Source organism: Eupeodes corollae, chromosome 2, assembly GCF_945859685.1.
Source record: "Eupeodes corollae chromosome 2, idEupCoro1.1, whole genome shotgun sequence".
NCBI classification, from domain to species: Eukaryota; Metazoa; Arthropoda; class Insecta; order Diptera; family Syrphidae; genus Eupeodes; species Eupeodes corollae.
Genome location: NC_079148.1, coordinates 126,312,179 through 126,336,077, shown reverse-complemented (window position 1 = coordinate 126,336,077; position 23,899 = coordinate 126,312,179). Strand labels below are relative to the sequence as shown.

Genomic DNA, 23,899 nt, shown 5'->3' with positions numbered 1-23,899 from the left:
GAACTTCTTAGCTCGTTAATTCCCCACACTTGATCATTGATTTTTGATTTACTAAAAATTAAAATGAATTCACAGGGCTAAACCAAGCTACCTCAGTTTCATCAAACATTGTCGATTGTAGATCGATTTAGGTCCATTTTAAAAATTACAGATCATTAAAATATCAACAACTCATTTTTTTTCATCGTTAAGAATATTCAAACAAATAAAACAAACATAAAGGAATGTTTACATGAGCACGACCAATAACCAACGAATGAACGAATATTCATCGATTTTGACATTTCTTTCACATTCGCGAAAGAAGTTTGACTTCGACAATTTTTTGTTTGTTTTTATCATTATTGTTTTGTTTTGAAAACAAACGATTGAGAAATGCAGTCGAAGCTATATTTGTTTAAAAAAAGTTATTGGTGTCCTTGTTAATAAACAAAACAAGGAAAAGATTTCATGTGCATCCATTTAATGCAGATCGAAAAATTGTAGGAGAATATGCTTCTCTAATAAAACTGCTGGAAAAATATCCATATTTTTTCAAGGAGCCAAAGCCAAATACCATTCACCACTGAAACCAAAACAAGAATGATTTGTTTAGGTTAAGTACTCGCGATTATTTTATTCGTTGCGAGTATGGATAATGGGGAACGCGAATAAAGTTTGACAGTTCTTTCTTTGTTTTCTTAAATTTATTAATATATGATATTGAAAATTAAGGTATGCTTCATAAATCAAATAGAAAATATATTGCTATCGTTTTGTTAAGAATTTGTGTGAAAATATGTCTTCAAACGTATATATACTCACATTTTGTAATTCATTCGTCATTCGTTGGTTGCGCTCATGTGAATATTGCTTAAAATCATACTAAAGGCATAAGATCTTATTTAGTTCTGTGGGACCATTGCCCGTATTTCTCAATCAATATTTTTATTGAAAGCTTTGTATTTGCTCTTAAGACTTGTATGAGAAAATTAACTTGTGTGTGTCCTATTATTCTTTTTCTCATTACTACTTTTGTATAATTGCAAAATTTACAAGCAAAACAACTCAGGGCCAGCTTTAACTTTTGTCTTTGAAAATTTTATTTCGAGATTTAAAAATTTGTAATAAAGTTAATTTTTGTATATTTTGGTTTAGAAATGAAGCTTTCACACCAAATTCAAACCCAGTTTTGGTGAAATTATCGGTTTTGGCTTCAAAATTACATAGAAAAATCTTTTTTTCAACACAATTTTATAAAAAAAAACTCGCCGAAAAAAGCATCAATTCAAAGATAAACCAAACAAACAAAAATGTCAAAACATTCAGCGCTTAATTTAATGTGAACGAAACAGATGATGTCTGCTTTTAAAACAAATATTTGACTTTGATATTTTGAAAATTTGTTCAAAACAACCACAACTGTGGTATAAGAAAAGAAATTGTAAGGACACGAGGACGGGGAGTATATGCTGTAACTCTGGCCTGAAAAGGAATCAGAACTACGTGGCAACAGAAAAAATGGCGACTGCATTAGGGAGCAGCTGGTTCAAAATATTTCAGAACAAATCAAGATGCTTTTTTTTTCTTTGGAAGGTCCACGCTTTGCAAAAGAAAACGATGTTACTTTCTAATGATAGATGCTTGAGATAATGAAAAAAAGTTTCAATTGATCACAATGCATTTTATTGTTTTTTTTTTTTTTAAACATATTATAATTAGAGGACTAAACTTTTGCTTACAAATCGATGACAGTCGATGTTGTAAACATTGAAATGTCAAACGAAAACGTGTAAGTATTAGTATTAAGTGTGAATGATTTTCAAGTTTTCGAAAACTTTTTGCTGAAAACTGTATACCCACTTGATAATTCTGTTCTTACTTACTTACTTATTCTGTTCTAATGAGTATAAATATTTGGGGGTAATCTAACGCCATCACTCTCTACAAAAACATTTGAAGTAAAGCTAATCGATCGATATTATGCTATGGGGACTTCAGCAGTATGAGGAGGTAGAAAGCCGTTTAAGATATTTTATTAAAAAAATGTGTTGGCTCCTAAAAAATAGACCTACCTATGTGTTACATTTAGAAACAAAAGTGGCACCACTCTATATCTTCACATTGGAGATGCATCTGCAATATATATTAAAAGTTACAGAGCTACCAAACATAATCGTTAGACATCTGCTTTCTGAAAAATCCCAGTTATTTGAAGAATGGACTCGAATTGTTCTTGAACATGACATCCAGTTGCTTGAATCAGGTAAAGTGGATTGGAAAACTTTATGCCCACTATTGCTTGGACAAATTGAAGCATCCTTTTTTGCAAAATTTTGAGAGTCGGCTCAACAAAGTGAGTCCCGAATCCTATATGGACAATTAAATTACGATATGGGTGTGAACAATTATTTCGAAGATCGATATGTATTAATTTTCAAAACCAGAGGGAATCGGTGCACATTATGTAATCTCCGAGAAACCGAAAATGTGACGTATTTCCGAGTAAGATGCCCTATCCCTTAGACAATCCGACGCGCTTTCTGGGGAAAAAACCTCCTCAACAATGATGATATCATTTTAATTCTCAATGGTGAAAACTGGGCAGCATTGTCCAATTTCGTCCGCACGGCCCTGAACTATAGAAAACAAATTATTAACCAAGCTTTTAAAAATAATCGAATACCTCATTCAATTTTCTTTTTGACATTAAAACTACAATAAGAATACATTTATGTCTTTGTGTATAATGTAAACTCCTTTTTTCTGGCTGACATCAAAAGTCAATGCTATACTTTGTGAATATTTAAAACAAATTACTTACTTGCTTAAGGTGGCACTACAGCCCTGTGTGAACTAGGACCTCACCCAACAAACTTCTCCATATAGCTCGGTTCCTAGCCAGATGTCTCCAGTTTCGCGCTCCAAGTTGGGTGAGGTCATCTTCCACTTGTGCGTCCCACCTGATCCGCGGTCTTCCTCTACTGCGCTGTCCTGTGGGTGTGGATTCGAAGACTTTCCGGGCCCGAGCATGGGTTTCCATGCGCTGTACGTGACGCAGCCATCTTAGTCGTTGGACTTTTACCCTTCCAGCTAAGTCTACGTCGCTGTACAGCCCGTACAGCTCGTGGTTCCATCTTCTCCTCCACTCCCCTTCGATGTATGCGGGACCGTAGATCACACGAAGAATTTTTCTCTCAAACTGACCCAAGGTGCTTTCATCCGCTTTTGTCATAGTCCATGCTTCTGCACCGTATAGCAGGACGGGGATGATAAGGGTCTTATATAGCAACACTTTGGTCTCTCGAGAGAGGACTTTACCACTCAATTACTTTCTAAGCCCAAAGAAACAGCAGTTAGCTAGAGTTATTCTGCGTTTGATTACAACGGAGCATAGGTAAACGAAGTCCTTGACTACCTCAAAGTTACGTCTGTCGATGGTGATGTTTTGACCAAGACGTCGGTGTTGTATGTCCTTTCTTGACAACAGCATGTACTTTGTTTTGCCCTCATTAACCGTTAGACCCATTTTTGCCACCTCTGCCTCAATACTTACAAAAGCCCCATTGACATCACGCTGAGTTCTTCCGATTATGTCAATGTCATCAGCATATGCCAGTTATTGGACAGACTTTTGAAAGATAGTGCCTCTAGTGTTGACGTGTGAGCTCTGCACTATTCTTTCAAGCACGATGTTAAAAAATTACATGACAGCGCATCACCTTGTCTAAAGTCTTTTTTGACATCGAAAGGTTGTGTTAAGTTGTTTCCAACCTTTATGGAGGAGCGTGAATTCTCCATGGTCATCCTGCACAATCGGACGAGTTTGGCAAAACTAGACATAACTCTATACAGCTTGTCCCTGCAGATACTGTCATATGCGGCCTTGAAATCGATGAAAAGGTGGTGGGTGTCAATTTGGTGTTCTTGGGATTTTTCCAGGATCTGCCGTAGTGTGAATATTTGAACGACTGTGGACTTTCCTGGTCTAAAACCATATTGATAAGGACCTATCGGGTTATTGACGTTAGGTTTTAAACTTTCACATATTACGGCAGAGAAGATTTTGTAGTTGATTTTAAGTAGACTGATTCCTTTATAGCTGGTGCAGCTTAGACGGTCTCCTTTTTTCAGGCTCGGGCAAATAATACTAAAGTTTCATTCATCGGACATTCTTTTTTCCGATCATATCATAAAGATAAGTTGGTGCATGCTCCTAGCCAAGTTATCTCCAGCTGCTTTAAAGAGCTCGTCATTCATCCATCCACTCGAGCGGCTTTATTAGACTTCGGCTTACATATGGCAATCTTTACTTCTTTTAAACACGAGGACGGGATTGTTGGCTTTCGTCGTCTATGTTGAATGGATCATCCTGTCGGTTCGTAATCGACGTTATGCAGGCTGCATCAGTGGTCCTCCCATATCCTCAGCACTGAATATGACTGTGATGTTTCCACAATAAATGTAGTCTTAGATTATTCTTAAATGTATTAAATTAAAAACCTATCTTGTTGCAATTTTCTTTTGTTTAAAATAAAGCTCTGATATATTTTACGTCGAAAAGAAAAAGTTCACATTTTAAATGATCGATATAACCCACCTGCTTTATTTTTTTTGTAGAAAAGTTATCTCTTCTCAGCAAATAAATATTACTTTTCTTTTTATCTGATGTTTGCACTTTAGTTTTAAATTTAGTAAATACTTAAGAAATCACAGTGTTATAAGAGCCTTAAAGTTGCTGGCAACTAATTTTCAAAGTGTAAAAGGGGTCAAACATGCTAACCAACCCTTCGACGGCAACTCCATTCAGTTCTACCAACTGTCACTTTCGAAAATTCGAGACCACCAACTACAGCACTGAGTAATCAATCGAGTGAGATAGTAACATGTCCTACGTTTCACCCTGCAAAACCTATCTGTTTATAATTTTCATTTGTGATTTAATTTCATGTCCATGGATAATTGCATGAAACAGAATCACAAAACCAACCAGTGCAAACGAGATAAAGATACATACGAAAGTACTTTTCTACAAACACTCCTGCACTTTCAGCAATCCGCTCACACCCACTCACGCAATCTTATCACTCTCTCACGTCTCACCTTGTTGGCAAACCGGAATGACAGCCGAGCTTCAGTTCACTGGACAGTGGTATTTTTTTTGTATTTGGGATTTGACTTCATTTTTTTTCGCAAGATGCAAATACGAGCGTTTTATAATTAAAAACACTCATCGCAATCGTTTTCCCTTCATAAATCAAAAACAAACTAAAGTGACTGTGTCTCTGCAAACTCCCCATCATCGTTTTATCAAATTTCAATCAAAAGTAATTTGATTAAATTACAAAATTAAAGTGGAAAAAAAGAAAACCAAATAAAAAAAAGCAAAGAAAAGAATAAAAATTGGAAAAGAAAAATTGTGTTCCTTACTCCCTCTATACACGGTGAAAAAATAGTGTCGTTTGTGTTTGGTGTGTGATATTATATTTTTGTTGGGTTTTTTTTTTCTTTTACTTATTTTGGATTTTCAATTTGGTATTTGTTCTTTTTTGGAAAGAAAACACAAAATTTAGTGTGTGAAAAAGCTGAAAATTCAATAAAGATGAGTTCCACGAACAGCAATTGCAGCAACAGCAACAGCACCAGCAAAAGCAGCAGCAACAGCATCATCGAAGCCGAATACAATGAAATTGAGTCAAAAGGCCAAAATGCCTGGCGCATGACTTACCAGGTAGGTAAAACAATTTATACAATAATTCCAGCAACGACGACGACCGCTGGCAGTCGCTACCGCCATCGATACGATACCGCTGTCGATAGTCGCTCTCCCTGTCGTTGTATGTCGTTCGTGTGTCCATCTCCATTTTCCTGGCGAGGAAATGGTGGCTGGAAAATTGTGTTCCGCATCTCTGTCTCTGCGACCGTAATCGGTAGGTACTAAATAGTGGCATAGGTAAAAGAAGTGCATAGGAATTTTCTTCAAAATTAAATAAGTTCGAGTTGCTTAAGTAATTTGGCGAAAGCAAGCGATTGCGATGCGATAGCGAACAAAATAATCGATTTCCGTTTCCCAAGGAGTGGTGCTGGTGATGATGATTACTTTTTTTTTATTATTATTTTGCGTTCTTGGTGAATTCCCCGGAATTGTCTCACAATGAGCCACCGCCAGTCCTGTGTGTGATTCCAGGAAATCAATCTCCATCAGAAAAGAAAGGCAACGCAGAGAGCAAAGCTGAGGAAAGAAAAAAGAAGAAGAAAAAAAAACACTAGCAATACACCCGTCCCGTCCGACGCGACGACCGTCGTCTTCGTTGTCGTAGCCTTTGCCTTCGCCCTTGTTGTCGTCGTTGTTGTTGATGTAGTCGTTGTCGTAGTCGTAGTCGTGGGCTCGGCTATAGCCTGAAGTAGTGCCAAGAAACGACAGTGAAGACTACGACGATGAAGACGATAACAGCGCGGCGGGTGGATGCGGAGGTGGTTCGGTTCGGTTCTGTTCGGTTAGGTACGGTTTGGGTTTCGCTTTTGGTTTCAGCTCTCAGGCTGCTCGGGCTAAGAAGGCTAGGGCTCCTCTAGTTGGTTGCCTCTAGAGTATTGGAAATTGGTGGTGATGGCAGTGGTGACATTCGAAATTGCTTTTCGTGGTAAATTGTTGCGGTAGACACTGTTTGTTTGTTTTTGTTGTTGTTGTTTCTTTTTGTTTTGCTCTATCGTGAAGCGTTCTCGTTTTTTTTTTATATTTTAATGGCCTGGATTTTTGCTAGAAATCTATTTATTTTGAGTGTTTCCAATGAAATGGATCCACTTTCATGATGTGTTCACATAGAAGCCCTAGGTCATCACTACCCACAGACCGATCTCCCCTAGAAACATTATGTACAAATTTAATTCAATAACACACAATTGTGCGGGTAGCGATTCCACCGACACGACAACGACGTTAGCCCAATGCGTGGGTATCTCTAACAGCGGGACTTACGACCGACTTTCGAGAGTAATATGGATCCTGTCGGAAGATTAAGTCAAATTAAAACATTAGATTCTATCCATAAAAGAATTTGATTGACATTTTCAAAAGTTGCTTCTCAAGAAATTTCACCTTACGGCGATGTAATATTTTGCCATATTTTGAGTGTGCTTGATATTTCAATTTTCCTCGTTACTTAAGGCATCATCTGTCCCTTACTCATTCTTGGAATATTTTTTTTAAATTCTTTATTATAGTTAAGTATAAATAATCAACAAACATTCCTGATGTTTGCGAACATTTGAAGTGGGCAAGTTCCACGTATTCTTTCTATACATATTTCACCAAACAAGAAACTTGGACTTGGTGCAAAAATACGGTTTTTCTACACATATAGAATTCTGAAAGCTGATTACGTCTTCCTTACTAGGAAATAGAATAGGTACCTTTTGAAAATAAAGAGCTTAAGTTTTGGAAGTATTAATTTTAAATCCTTTAAAATTTCATAACATATTTATGTTAAGGACTGAAATTATGAGTGTAAGGATCCCTTCTTAGTTTCCTTTTAAAGTGTTGAAACATTTTTTTTATTAAATGTACTGCATTAAAATTGTTAAAACTTCTTACCATAAGTCTTTAAAAAAAAAAGTAAAAAAAAAATTAAGTGGAATTAAAAACATTTGGTCATAAAAAAGGTCTCTTTTATTCTCGAAGCATAGCTAATGCTTTTTGGTTCTACTTAAAATCCTTGGTTTTTATTAAAATTTAAACAAATCACGTTAAAAACTGTTACAATGTGGTCCGTTTCGGTTCACGGTTAAATCAATTTTAAAACAAAAATTCTAAGAAATTTAACCGCAAAATTACAGTTTAATGTTATATGAAGGTCGGGAGTAGGTAGGTATGTAAAAGACTTTCAACATTTTCTTGGAAAATATAATTTTCCAATGGTTTTTCTTCATGCTTTTCATACTGTCAACTTTGTCGAAATTTTCCCTTTTTAAAGAATAACTTCATACCTTCATTAATGAGTACCCATGTTTGAACTTGTAGGGATGTTAGTTTTAATACAGGAATACGCATACACAATATATGACAGCTATGAACTTATATAATAGTAATAATTCATGTACCTACATAGTCTTTTTCTGTTTTATGTTATTGTTTTGTTTCTGTAAAATGAGGAGTTCTTTAGTTTTGTTGATGTTTTTATTTGGGTTCCAAGAAAATTAATTGAGTTAAAAAGACATCAACATCACTATATTCCAATCTAAGTTATCCTGCCGCCATAGGGTCTGAAAATCTAATATATATTTTGTTTCCAATATTTCTTTGATATTAATATTGCCTTTTTATTTAAATTAGGTAGATTTACGGATTGCTAAATAAGATACCGAAAAAGTCCCTAAATGTATGCTTACGCCTCTGTGTTATTGTCACTCGCTTGAATTTATTGATAAGATTTGATTTTTTATTAATAAAAGAAATATAGTTGCTCCCAAAATTGAGCGTACACTCAATTGAGAGTTAGTTAAGTTTTCAAAAAGTGCACTGCTATATTTACTTGTTTTTTAAATTGCATTTGAAACCAATGTTCGTCGCAGAAATAATTACCGCTTCAATATTCACTTGCTCATTTTTTGTTGAAATAACAGCGAAAAGAAAAGAAACTGACATTCCTACAAGACAAATAATTTTAAAACTACATTTAAACAATAAATCTTTACTAACAAACCTCGGAGAGGCGAAGAGGACGAAAAAAATCTTTTCTCAGCAAGACGAACAATTAATTTTAAAAAAATTCGAGCAAAACTTCAAAACGATTGTACCAAACTTGGCGGCCAAAATGGCGACACTTATTGACAGACCAGTTTCAACCGAAACTGTTCGTCGTATTCTTCCGAAGAATGATTTTAACAGCAGAGATGCTCGGAAAAAAACTCTCATTTCGAAGAGTTGCTAAAAAGCACCTCAACAAATCCCAAAGTTTCTGGAACGATGCTTTTTCTCCAACGAGACCAAAATTAACTTATTTGGGTCTGACGGAAAGCAAATTGTTTGTTGAAAGCCCAATACTCTGTTCAAGACAGAGAATTCGCATACCACCGTTAAGCATGGGAGATTAAATGTTATGTTATGAGGGTCAATGGTGGCAAATGCGACTGGGAACTTTGAATTTATTGACACAATCATGGACAAGTGGACATTTTTGGATGTTCTTAAAAGAAGTATGCGTCAATCTACAGACCTTTTACTTCAAACAAAATGCAATCCAAAATACACATCGTTTTTTGTGAAGGAATTGTTGCTGTATTATGCCAGAAACCAGCACAAGACCCCACCTCAGTCATCGGACTTCAATCCTATCGATCATTAGTGGGAAAAAATAAAGCGAAGTTTGCAGAATTGCCAACAATCAACAAAAGTCACTTGAAATCGAAGATCACGGAATTTCGGGAAAATATACACCCTTGTAGTACCCGTGGCATGATAGTTAGTGCGTTGGACTGTCATGCAAGAGGTCTTGGGTTCAATCCCTGCCTGTGCCACCTTAACTTTAAAAAAATAATTTTCGCGGGTACTGCCTCTTGCGAGGAATTGACAAATCCTTCAAGAGTAATTCTTGTCATGAAAAAGTGCTTTCTCAAACTAGGCGTTCGGATTCGGCCCAAAATTGTAGGTCCCTTCCATTCCTGACAACAGTACTCGCACACAGGAATGGTTGAGAGTTGTAAGTCACTAGGCCCTGGTTCACAACGGACTGTTGCGCCACCCCATTTGATTTTGATATTTGAACAGGAGTCTTAATTTAACACATACACAAAAATTGCCCGTACAGCAATTGAAAATAAATGGGTTTCCTTACACTATGAACTTTCTACCACAAATCTGAGCTTATTGACTTTATTTGATAAAATTATAATGTATAATAGGAAAAGCAACAAAACTGCAACAATATTTTCGAGCTTTACCTCATGTTTTTTTTTTACCGTTTGTAGAATTTTCCAGGAATGTCAAAAAATTACTTGTACATCAAACAAATGGTCGTACACTGCTCTCTTCTCTAACAAAATGGAAATAACGGTTCTTTTTGCAATGTAAATTGTGTATTGTAATGGTATTGAGAGATCTAGGCTCAGTATGGCGTGGTGCATTGATCTTTGCAATTGTTTTTTTTGTTTTTAATTTTGCGAAGTTTATTTTGAAAATAGAGGCTTCTCATAAAAAAGTACCTCTTGAAGTAAGAAAACTGATTTTTAAACTTAGAAACGACGAAAAAAAGTTATGCTGAGATATCGCCAACTATTGTTAGACCACGGTCTACAGTTCAATATGTATTAAAAAATTATTTGAAAAATAAAAGCTTTAAAGTGGACTCAGGAGAGGTCGAAAGAAAATACTAGACGCTCAAATATAACGACAAATTGAAAGAAGCTGCTGACATTCAAGCAAATGGTGGAATATCGCTTAACCCTCAAACTGTTTGGAACTTTCTGCATTCAAAGGAATATAATGGTCGCACGGTACAAAAAAAAAAACCCTATATTTCAAAAGCAAACGTTTCAAAACGCTTGAACTATGAGAATGCATAAGTTTCGAAACCAGATGATTTTTGGAAGAATGTGTTATTCCTTGACGAGAGCAAGTTTAATGTCTTTGGGTCGGACGGTCGCAGATTTGTGTGGAAGAAACCAAACATAGCGTTGGATGTGAAGAATTTGCAATCAACGGTGAAACATGAAGGCGGAAATGTTATGGTCTGGGGAGCTATGGGCTTCAATGGTGTGGGAAATTTAGTTTTTATAGAAACAACAATGGATAAAAACATATTTAAAAAATTTAAAAGAAAATTTGAAGGCAGTGCTTTAAAAATTGGCATAAAAGATGACTTTTTACTTGTGCAAGACAAAGACCCTAAACATTCATCAAGGATAGTAAAGTAGTGGCTTCTCTATTGCAATTGCCTCATCCTCCCCAATCTCCAGATCTTAATCCCATTGAGCATCTTTGGGATTATTTAGGAAAAAGCCCCAAGAATCAAAAATAAGTAATAAAAGCCGGCAAAACGCCCTTATATTGCAAGAATGAAACAAAATTTCGATGGAAGTTACTTCAAAACTAGTTCTCTCTATGAAGAATCGCCTTCAGGATGTTATAAAAGCGAAAGGTTATCACACTCGCTACTAAAACTTACATATGTATATATAATTAAGTTTTTTATCACTGTACTTGCAATTTGTTGACCTTTGATTTCCTACTTTGCCTAATTTGTTGCATTTTTTCTTCATGAAGTTTGTACTAATTTATTTTGTTTTGTTTTTAATCCTCATATAATAAACAATACCAAATTTGAAAAAAGAATGGTTGAAAATCTGTTTTTCTTTAAATACCTTAGCTATTATTTTGAAGAATCACCTGTACGAACAATTTTTTGATATAGTGTATGTAGAAGCTACCTAAAACTATAAGAACGACAGCAGCAAATGTGAAGCATCTTGCACATGAGCTACGAAGTGCGAGCTGCGGATTGTGGATGTTCGCATATTTTGACTTTTATTTGACATGACCTTTATTTATATGCGACGAATTGTCAATTTATAATTAGCCTTTTCAACAAATAAAACCAGAGTGACATAATTTTGAGGTTAATTTGGGCGCAAACAATTTATTCATTGTATTGTGGATGGTATGTGGACCGCGAATAGAGTTTGACAGTTCTTAACAACCACACTGCAATTCGTTACTATCAAATTGTTTTTACAAAATTGTCTTCTTTTAGAAAAAAAAAACAAAACGCAAATTTTACTATCCTAACTAAGTGTCAAATAGTTTCTTGTAATTTAAATGTGTTTTTGTTTGAAATTGATTTTTTCAAATGTGTAAAATCACGCTTGTTCGTCCATTCGTTATTCTTTTCTTATGTGCAAGGCCCTTAACTATCTAACACTTTTTGTTTTCCTTTTTTTTGTTTTCCTTTTTTTGTTTTTCCTTATTCCATGTTTTTTTTTTAATTTTTTTTTTTTGTAATTACATATATTTGTTTTTGTGCCACCCCTTAAACTATAAAACAAGTATGTAAGCCGGTAAAGGCTTAAAACCCCATCCCGACTACCTATTATCAAGAGTCGAAAGCCACCAAAAATGGTTCTCCTGCTTCACCCTATCAGTTCGGTCCCGTTCGGACACAGCCCTACAGAACCGAAGAAGTTCTGCTCCGTCTTGTGCCATGACGTCCCGATTGCACAGAAGTCGCTTATCCACGGTTCGTCGTCTGACGTGGTAGATTAGCGAAACTGCGAATCTATCCTGCATCAGACCGCATCTATCTAAGAAGAGGAATGTCTCTGGTTGATTGAAGCCGCTCAAGCGTGCACTTTCAAAATACTCCTCGTTCGAATAGAACACCCCGAACATTAAATTGCTTTTCGAAGACATAGCTCTTGCAATGTGACCTCTGCACGTAAGAAGATTCGGCTGTTCGATATAAGCTGGTACAGGATTGTAAACACTGCCGCTCGAACACCCGAAACTTCTCCATCTGGGAAGGGGTAACGGTGAACCACACAGGACACCCATAAACGATCATTGGCCGTATGAGAGCCATGTAGCAAATAACCTTCACTCTGGGGTCAAGTCGACTGCTGTAAAACAGCCGTTTTATCAGAGCGAAGGCTCCTCTGGCCCTGGTCAGAGCAGCATTTATATGTCTGTCGAAATATAAATACTGATCTAACCAGATACCGAGGTGCTTCACTACACTTTTGCTCGCTAATCGCTGCCCATGAAGATAAACGATGACCATCTTGCGTCATTTATTGCACGTATCCCTCGTGACCCTAGCCAACGGAGCCCGGAAGAGAATTGTCTCCGACTTCTGGACATTTATTTTCCGTTCCCAGTCGTCGCAATATCGCAGAAACTTTTCAAATTCACGCTGAAAGAGAATTCTAATAACATCAACCTTTAGGGCCGTTCTGTACGCAATTAGATCGTCGGCGTACGCAATTGCCTTTGTAAATAAATAAAAATAATAAATAAATGCTGAAGAAAATCGCCTCCCTTTTGAAGACCATTTTTGATTAGGAATGTTGTGGTAGAAATTACAAAGCCACTGTTGACAACAAACTTTCTACCGTTAAGCATATCATAAAGTATATACAACAAGGGCTTGCTTATGCCAAGCCTGCTCAGTTTTAGGTAAAGACCCTCTAACCATACGGTGTCAAAGGCCTTTTCCAAATCAACCAGAACAGCACCTGTGCATTGTTGTTTTCATTTATCCATTGGATATCAGAAGCGTCTAAAACGCAGCATGAATTGTGTCATGACCCGCTTTGAACCCGAACTGTTTATCCGGAATTATTTTGTTTTCCGCGGCCTACTTAGTCAGAGCCCTATTAATGATTTTTTCAAAAACTTTGCTGATGCTCGGAAGAAGACTTATCGACCGAAGATTTGACGGGTTTTAGTTATCGTTTTTCTTTTCCGGGAGAGGATGAACCACAGAGGGCTTCCAATGCACTGGATAATGTGATTTTTTCGGTGTATTATTAAAGAGTGTTATGTAAATGTCAATTGCCCCCTTCGGTAAATGTCTTACTACAACGTTGAATATACACCTTCTGACTTTTTGTTTTGTATTAAGTTGAAGATGAGCTAAAGCTGTATTAATTGAAGTGTGCAACAGGTTGTCTTTGCTGTTAAAAAAGTAAGATTCTGGAAAATAAACAATGGTGTGCCTCAGGGCTCCGTTTTGCTTTCGAAACTATTCCAGTGCAGATATGATTAAAAAACTTAATTCTTTGTGGAATAAGAAATTTTATCCCAAATAGGGTAAAATCAATCAAACCCAAAGAAAACTTATGGTTTGATTCGAGCTGTAAAGAGGTTATTATGATAAAAAATGTAAGTTTCCGGAATTACAAAGTCAACCCAACTGAGGAAAACCGGAATAAGTTCAACCAAGCTAGGAAAACCTGTAACGGACATATACGGCGCATTAAATTTTTGCATGACCAGAAATTACGACAAAAAATACTACAATGTCCCAATGGTAATTAAATTTCGACCTTGACAGCATTGTACAATGGAGAGTCAAAAACCGTGTAGAATTTAATGCTTCGAAAACTCAATACTGTCTACAGTCCATGAGTAGTACTTGCATCGAGAAGAAGAGAAGACTGAACAGCTATCAGTCCTAGGTATGTGCAGTACAAACCACTTGTTGTGGAATGATCACATATTTGTTTTTTACCCCTTCTGATCTAGTTATAATTTATAAAGCCTATATTCTTCCAAAACTTGAGTACAATTCCCATATTTGGGCAGGTGCTCCTATAACCCACTTGAGTCTCTTGGAGAGAATTCAAATGAGAGCTCTAAAAATGATAGGTGACCGTTGTTTAACGAAGCTTTTGCATCTCTCGAGCACCGTGTTAAGATTTCATGTCTCTGATTATTTTATCGCTACTTCCATAAGCAATGCTCTATTGAAATAGCCAATTGCATTCCTCCCCTCAAACAATGTGGAATGCTTTACCAGGCTCAATATTTCCCACTTATTACAATGTGCATCGGTATTTCCTTTCAAATCCTATCCATCCTTCCTAATTACTCGCACTGTCTATAATCATTAATCCATCGAGGAGGCCGAACAGCTATCAGTTCTGAGTATGTTCCTTAAAGATCATATTTTATGGAGTGATCGAATATTTGGTATTACCAAAATGCTGCTAAGTGTTTAGATTTGTACAGGTGCCCATCGTTTGTCTTGGACAGGTCTAACTCTTCTGTTATCACTGTTTTTATAAAGAAAGCACTATGCAAATATTAAGTTGAATTCCTCACACTTAACCATTCCACCTTACTACCGTAATACTTAGAGGAATACTCATCAGTTACCTCTTGAACATAATTTCGGACGTTCTGTTCAATAAAGAGGTTCCTTTTTTTAGCCGCACTACACGAATCTTGAATGCTTGAGCATGCTCAATATTTCCCACTTAACTTATGTATATGCAAGAGCAAAACGTGCATCGGTATTTCTTTTACAATTCCATTCTTCTTTCCTTATTCCTCACACTATTTTTAATCATTAAAAGGGTATTTTGAAAAAATGGATTCTTATAAATCAAATTACAACCATGCATTGATTTTTCAAATAGATTCATATATCAACTTTTCAATAAGTCAAATGCCATTTAAAATCTGAATTCTAGACTTCTTCGACTCTTTCATCAATCTCCTATAAAAGATATTTATGAGGAAACATCAAATCTTTGTTTATTGATTAAAATATTATTATTACGATTGTTATTTAACATATTGAATGAATTATTATTACGCAATTGATTAAACTAATTGCGTAGACGAACAGAGACTATCAAATTATCAAACTATCTTGTGTCTTAATTTGTTAAATTTGACGACACATTAATTAATTATGCAGAAATCAATTGTTTTCTTTTTGCATATTGTGATTCCCCATACAAAACAATACAGCTTATTATAGTCGTAGAGTTTCGTTAAAAGTGGTATTTGAATAGGGGAATTTAATTTGAAAAGTTCAAAATGTATTATTTGGAATTTCAGGAATACATAATTTAAATATCAATTTAATATAAATTAAATTTTCGATTATATCGAATTTTGTCCTAATATTTTGTGATGCAAGAGAATTAAATGTGAATGGTTTAAATTTTATTATTAAAGGGTATGTTGAATTGAGCTTGGTTATTTAAATTTTTACCTTTTACACTCAGAAACTATAAGTTTTGTAAGAACACATTGAGTTTTAGAGTAAAACACAAATTTCCATGGCTGATAAATGGATGAGTCATACGTCATAAGGGACTTGAAGGTAAATTAAATTTTTGGTATCTGATTGCTCAAAATAATATTGAAATGGGTAAAGAATTCCACATTCGTGAAGTCCGGCTAAAAAATAATACGTTTATTTATCAATGTGGATGAAAACCCGAGCCCATTGACTTTTCGAAAATATCGGAAAACTGTCTGGGCTTTATACAGGAACTCATTTCAAAGTTTACTAAAACCTAGACTATCTAGTCCTTTCTCTAATGCTAATGAACTTGACAACAAAGTCAATGACCTCAGCTATGAACAGATCGCTACAAATTGCTTGTCCACTTATACACATAAGAGGAAAGAGGAAACCACAATGGTGGGCTTCAGAGCTTGACTCGCTCAGGAAAAAATGCAGGAAACTCTTCAACATAGCCAAAGCCTAGCCTCTCACTTGGACTCTTACAAAAAACCCCTAAAAATTTACAAGAAGGCACTAAGGAAATCTAAGCGATTTTCTTGGCGATCCTTCTGTGGCACGATAGAAGAAACTTCTGAAGCCTTTAGGCTACGGAAAATTCCTTCAACGGATCAAGCGATGCCAAGCTGCTTGAAAAATGCAGACGGATCCTGGACAAATTCAAGTAATGAATCGCTGAACTTCCTACTAGATACTCACTTTTCTGGTAGTTCTCTTGATGAAAATTGCAACAAGTCCCAATACAACATATCCACAAGGTCTGATCACAAACTACAATGGGCTCTCAACAGCTTCAAAATATTTAAATCTGCAGGACCAGAAAGAATAATACCAACCGAGCTACAAAAGACTTCTGACATAATTGCACCTATCCTTGAGGCAATTTTTACCAGCTGTCTTTACCTGGTCCATGTTCCCTCGGCATGGAGAGAAGTTCAAGTTGTTCTTATACCCAAAGCAGGTAAATGCTCGCAAGTCAATCCTAAAGATCTACGACCTATAAGTCTGTCATCATTCCTTCTTAAGACCTTGGAAAGATTGATTGATATCCATTTAAGGGCAAGTATCTGTACAAGACGTCTGTCTTCGTCTTAACATGCCTGTTGTAAAGGTAAATTGGTGGAACCAGCGTTACACACTTTAGTACGCACCATCGAATATTCCCTCCATCATAAAGAGTTCACTATGGTTGCTTTCCTTGACATCGAAGGTGCCTTTAACAACGTGGACACATTTGCAATCACATCTGCACTAACATCTCTAAATGTAGAGAGTTCGCTTCGGGAGTTAATTCATTTAATGCTTACTAGCAGAATAATTAACTCAAGACTGGGCGCATCTGCGGCACTGGACACCTTACTCTAACTAAAACCTTTTGACATTTTCAGCAAAGCTGCAAGCACTGGTATTCGCCTCAAAGCTTCGTCGCAGTGTTCTAACAACAACATCGGCCACTCCGTAATTCTAAGGTATTTAGAATCAATTCCAAAGCACACAGACTACACCATCCCCCAACTTCAATTCGACAGAAATTTCAAGATTTCTATACCTCCCAGATCTTTCTGGGACGATAGGACATTCCTGGAAGATGGGTCAATCCATTTTTATACAGGTGGTTCAAAAACAAAAGAAGGGGTTGGTGGAGGTGTATACTCTGAACGACTGAAATTAAGTCTCTCATTCCGCCTTCCCAATAATTGTAGTCTGTTCCAGGCGGAACTATTAGCGATAAAAGAAGTCTTGTCCTGGCTTAACGAACGTGATATCATCATCTTATATTCGTGTTTTCTCAGATAGTCAGGCCGCTATAACTCTGTCTCTACAAACTCTTTAATAGTCCATAACTGTCGATCATGTCTAATGGAGATGGCACAGCTCCTAGAAGTACACGTATAACGTTTAAATTCTTTAAACAGAGAAATACAAATAAAAATAACAATAAAACAGTAAAACATGAGACTTGGAAGCAGTTTTCAAGAGTCGCAAATGTCTAAGTCTTTTATGCTTTTTTGTCTATCATTTCCCGACTTAAGCCTTAAATGTTTTACTTGACTTATGTGCATAGTTAAAATAATTGAATTCTCACTAAAAAAAAATCAATAAATTATTGTTTTCTTTTGTCTTACAAAAGTATTAAATTCAATTAACCTTAACAATTCTGCCTTAATTTAATTCTAGAGCACATTCCTGTATATTCGTTTGACGTGATTTTATAAGAAATTAGTCTTTTACTTTTAATTCCAAATGACTGCTCTCAACTTTTTTCATTGACCAATTATTATTTTCCAATTAATTGCGAAAAAAAACTTATATCGAAAAAATTGATCTTTCTTAAAGAAAAATAATAAATGAATTTAAGAGTTCTAAATTTCCAAAGAAATATTTTGATACAATTACAATTGAATTCTCATTAAAAATACTTTATGAGATTTCAATGGATTTATATCAAACCAATCACATTTAATTAAGGTTTAAATGTCAACATTTTTTGTATTCATATTTTTTGTATTGGGTGGAAACAATCGTATTCAAGTGTATTACAAGCTTAAGTTCTGGCATCCCATTTCCGATCTTTGTTGACATGTCAAGATGACTTGCACTGGTTTCATTATGCTTGCCCAGGCACATCTGATGATTTGCTTGATTCTGTAACAGTCCTTGATGAACTGGAACTTGCTCTTTGTAATATGAAAAACAATAAGTCCCCCGAAATAGATAGCATTCCCGTTGAATTTATTAAAAACTCATCTTTAGAATACAAGCAACATCTTCTTTCTTTTTATAACAACTTGTATGATTCCGCTTGCGTTCCCTAATAGGTTTCAATAAAGCTGTTATATTTTCAATATTTAAGAAAGGTGATGCTAGCTTACCTGAGAATTACAGAGGTATTTCAATATTAAATTCCATTAGATAAGTATTTGCTAGAATTCTATACAAAAGACTTATCAGTTGGGTAGAATCAAACAATCGATGAAGTATGTTTCAAGCTGGTTTTCTTGAAGGCTTTTCAACCGCTGATAATATTTTTGCTCTATCGAATGTTGCTAACAAATTTATACAAAAGATGTTTGCTTGCTTTATCGACTTAAAAGCTGCATTAAATACCGTCAATCGGCAAGCTCTCATTTACAGATTGGCCTCACTTGGTATATCTAGAAATTTTCTAAATATCTACGAAAAAATTGTATGTAAAACTTATGCTACAGTTTGGGATGGGGACGAGATTTCAAATTGGTTTCAAACGACTGCAGGTGTTCCCCAAGGTTGTATCCTCAGCCCAATCTTGTTTGCCCTTTGCATTAATGATATTTCACATAATTTACCCGGTGGAGTTTGTTTTCTGATATTCGTATGAAAGTACTTCTTTACGCGGATGGCTCATCTTCTCTCCAGCTACAAATCAATAGGGTCCAAAAGTACTGCGATATCCGGGACCTTAAAATAAACTCAAGAAAAAGATAATGGAATTTGAGGCACGACATTTTAGAAGGTTGAGAGAAGAAAGGTGGTTCTTTAACAACCAACCTATTGAAATAATACAGGAATTCAAATATCTGGGAGTGTTGATGTCTGCTAACGGTAGCTTCAATAAAAATGTTCAGCGTAAGATTAAAAAGAAGCTAAAGTACCTCTCAACATAATGTGGCCAACTTTCTTCTCAAACAAAAACATAGACTTAAGATCTAAATACCGAGTTTTCCAAGAAATTATTAAAACTTGCTTGCCTTAAGGTATTCAAATTTTTGGTCACACCTGTTTTGAAGAATTTGAGTTGATACAACACCTTTTTTCCAAAAGTTTATTTCGGTTACCTAGTTCGACTTTAACCTATGTTATTCATGTTGAGTCTGGAAATGCGCCGATTTATGTTGAACATTTTTTTTTAATGAAATTAAGGAATAATGATAATAATATTATTTAAAATAAAAAGGTGCAAATGTTGGTTCCAGGCTTGTATTTAAATTTTTGTGTGCCCATTTAAATTAATCCAAAGACAAAAAAAATGCATTAGAAAAGTGAGGGTTTGGATGGATCTATCTGTCTATCTATTTCAAAGGAAATTATATCGTGCATAAGAAATTCTTCACCAGCTCAACCTTGGTTGTATTACAAAATAAAAAAAAAGTAGTTTGATAAAAAATGTACGAAAGCCCGAAAAAAATCATTTACCCATTTACAAGCACTACGCAACTGTAAACCCAGGAACTAAGAAAATGGTACGTTGAATCAAGTACAAGCAATTAAGTCGCACAAAAAAAAGCTGAAGTTGAAAATGTTCAAGCAAAATCTTTAAATCTGGCCAGTAATTCAATTTGTAATTGGTACAAATATGTCTTCTTCAAAGAGCTAAAGATTGAAAGCACCTGGCAGAGACGGAATTCCATATGAATACTTCAAAAATGCAACACTAGCTTTCATTGATAAGCTAAAACAGCTTTTCAACAACATTCTTTCAACCGGCTTTATTCCCTCTTAGTTCAAAACAACGTCGAAAATTATCGGGGAATTATCGTTATGGCCAAAATAGTTTGCGGTGTTTTAGTGAACAGAATAGAAGAGTGGGTTGATAATAACAGCATTTTAACTGACTTCCAAGCGGGTTCAGGAAAAACTTTTGTACTGTGGATCAGATATTTATTTTAACGTCAATTGTCAAATCATTCCAATCCAGAAATACGAAGATTTACGCTTTTTTTTTGTGATTTTAAGGCAGCTTTCAACCTTATGAACAGAAATGAATTTTTGTACACTCTCCCAACTCGGAATCTCCTCAAAACTTTGAAATGTATTAAGCAATATGTATACTGGTACAGAAGCAGCGGTTTGGGATGGATCTACGTTCTCACAATGGTTTGATACTAATGCTGATGTTAAACAAGAATACCCTCTGAGTGCTTTTGCTGTTTCCATGGTTCATTAACTATAACAAGAACAAGTTTGGGAAATGGATGAATTTGAAGCAGTAGAAAAGCTCCAAAGAAATTTCATACAAAAAAGTTATTTAGAAACGGCGGTTGCAAAACTGTTTACCAACATCCTAAGATGCAGGCCGACTACATCAATAAAGTTCACATTCAGATGCGCGTTTGACAAAGAAAATGCTCCTTTTTGAAATGCGGAATAAGGACTGGTGAGTTGCAAAATGGCAAAATATTGGTGATAGCTCTGTAGAAGTTATCCAATTTGATTTGAATAACTTGGCTCAACTAAAGAAGCAGCTTTACAAGATAATACAAAAACACGAAGACTTTGTTCGAGAAAAATTAGTAGCAGAGGCTGAGCAGTCTGGGAGCAGAATAATTTACTCACAACTAAATCATAATCTTTTAAACAATAATTATTTTGAAAACTCATTCAGCTATAAAGAAATATCTTTAATATTCAATTCCAGATGTGAGCTCCTAACCTTAAATATCAGTCCATACAACGGAAATTTCCAGCAATTCTGTACCCTATGCAACATGAAAGCAAAAGAAGACTGCTTCCATTTTATAAGCATTTGCCCAGTGTAAAGACACCAAAGACTATTGTACTGCTATACTTATAAACATTTAAAATTCAATTTAGTATAGACATTTTTTAATGATTGAATTTATTTAAATCAATTGCTAACTGAGCTAACGGCTTGCCAAAGCCTTATAAGATTCATTATTTTTGGAAACGCTATTATTAATTAAGGTTGAATTGGTTACACAACAAAATTTGAATGGCTATTTCTGTTAAAATATCGGTTAAAAAAGTAAGACAATACAAAATACGAGGTGTTCAAGTGACTTTAAATTATCAACGATATTCAGCCTTATCACAAGCCCGTCATAATAGTTTCGTAGTACGGACCCCGAAAGAAAGTATCATTGCTCCCGTCTTACTAAAAAAATTTGCTACGAAATTCGGATGTCGTGAAAAGTTGTATCACTAGCCCCGAATGAATAGGAAGTTTGGCAGTGTTTTCTACGAACATTTATTTTGATCGGAGTTCAATTGAAAACGAAAACAAAATATTTAGCGTGCGAAAAAAATAAAATATATGAATAGAATCGTGTAAGTTTTAATGTAAAAGTATTTTTTATTTTTTTTGAAGGGCAAAAAAAGTTATCACAAACAAAAGTCAGTTCCAAAACGTTATAAAATGATTCAAGAAAAACCTGAAATTACCCAATGATTTTCTAAAATCCCTTAGGAGGAAGTGAATTCCTTTATCGGAAGCAGTAAAAACAGAGTTAAATAGCCTAGGTCCATCTTCTAAAGACACCTCCAGCTGAAGAAAAGTAATTTGAATAGATAAGTCCAAGCTTTTTTATAATTTAATTCAATTCTCAGGTGTTGTTAGATTTGAAGGGATACATGTACGTACATCAAGCGAAAAATGGTTGAGAACAATAAATCTAAATCGGGCACAATTTTCTTTCCAAAATATTTACCACAATTTTAAGATTTGTGGAAAAGGTTGACTGGGCCATTTTGTTCTCAAAATCTTTGCCAACGCCTTATTGGTATCCTCCTTCCGCAATGAATCTCAAAACAGCTGCCAATCTGCTGATTCGTGTGATTGAACTCGAAAACACGCAAGGGTCGAGTTCTTGATCCAGGATCTCCAATTTATATATAAACGCTGCCTTATTCACACGAAAGTTGTTTTTTAAATCTGCAAATCAATCTTCTTTGTAAGCAGTGGAATGTTTAAAATATGTTAACAATACTTTGTCATCAAGATCCAAGGCGTTAAAAGTGTGCTGCATTTTTAGTGTTCTACGTCTTCTTGTATTTTCTTTATTTGTTTCAAAGATTGCAACTGCAATATTATCCATTTTCAAAGACAAAAACAAATAGAACTAAATCGAAAGATAAAAAACTAGCTTTTATTTATTTTTCTTATTTTGACGCAAATCAGCTGATTTTGACATTCCGAAATTAGTATTACTGTGTGGCTATGCTTTTTTGATTTCATTCGAGGCTTATGATGTAACTGTATTCGTATTCGTAGTGTAACAACATTTTTGGGGACTCGCAACGAATCTAATCACTCTTAATGGAACTCCTTCCAAGAAGCTCAAGTAAGTTTCTAAAGTACAATCCCGAAATGGAGGGTATACCTTACTCCCAAGCTTTAGGCGTATCATCAAAAAAGGAGAGGGAGACAAATCTTGCATTGTATCAGTAAACACTGACTTTTTTGCATAGATCCCGTATGTGAACGTTTTACGTGATACACAGGCTTTAAGATATGAGTTATCTTGCTCTTTTACCAAACGTCAAAAAGATGTCCAAATAAATGAAATTAACACTTCGACTTCTTGTATGTGAATAAAATTTAAGTATCAAGGGTTCTAATGGAAATATACATAGTACTGTCCTTCAATATATGACCAAGAATGTAAACTAATATTTATTTTTTTCAAACAAAATATGAAAATTTTGATTTTTAAAAAACAATGCATCGTTTTACTTTTGTTTTTCTTAGATGGTATCCATAGTTTTCACTTGTGACATAATTTATTAAAACTCACTTCAACTATAAGAACTGACCAACTTCACCAATTGACCTTGTCCTAAATTTTGAATGTCTTAGTATGGTGATTGTGTGTAGTGTATACCCAGGCCAAAGTAACTATAGCTCAACTATTCCACGTATTTCAATTCCTATAATTCTATCGTTCTAACACAATTCTTTGAAATACAATTTGTTGGTTTATCTAGAGTAGAATCTAACGTAAATTATGTTTCCAGAATATCAAATGTAATTAAACGTTGCGAGAATCAGAAACCTTTTGATGTTTTTATTTTTATATTTTTTGAAGATGTGTATCATTAACACAATATTCAAATATTTATTCTCCATATTTGATTCAAATTTTTAATTATAATAATGGAATTTTTCAATTTGAATAATATTATATTGCATTTTTATTGATTTGTATGAATGGATAACAACTTTTTGAGATGCATAGAATTACGTCTAATTTCGAGAACACATTCAAAATTATTTGTATAGAAAACACAAACTTTAAGAAAAAGTTGTTTCGATGTTCAAAAACGCTAGCGCATTACTTTAAAATTTAAAAAGCATTAAATTATAAGATGAATTGATTCCAGATGGAATAAGGGTAAAATATAATTAAAATTTCAATTAAAAGCTTATTTTGAAAAAGACGAAATAGTTTTTTTTA

The 23,899-nt window shown here is 34.9% G+C and overlaps 1 protein-coding gene across 2 annotated transcripts in view; it reads left to right on the top strand.

Annotated features, from left to right (window-relative positions):
- The first annotated feature begins 5,101 nt into the window (after positions 1-5,101).
- The window catches only part of LOC129944059 (tyrosine-protein phosphatase non-receptor type 61F), a 55,186-nt gene continuing 36,388 nt past the window's right edge, over positions 5,102-23,899 (top strand). The window contains exon 1 of one of the 2 annotated variants that reach the window (XM_056053216.1): positions 5,102-5,710. In XM_056053216.1, the coding sequence (XP_055909191.1) occupies positions 5,582-5,710 (129 nt within the window). In that variant the 5' untranslated portion in view covers positions 5,102-5,581. The remainder of the gene's footprint in view (positions 5,711-23,899) is intronic. The other variant, XM_056053217.1, reaches the window with a different exon arrangement.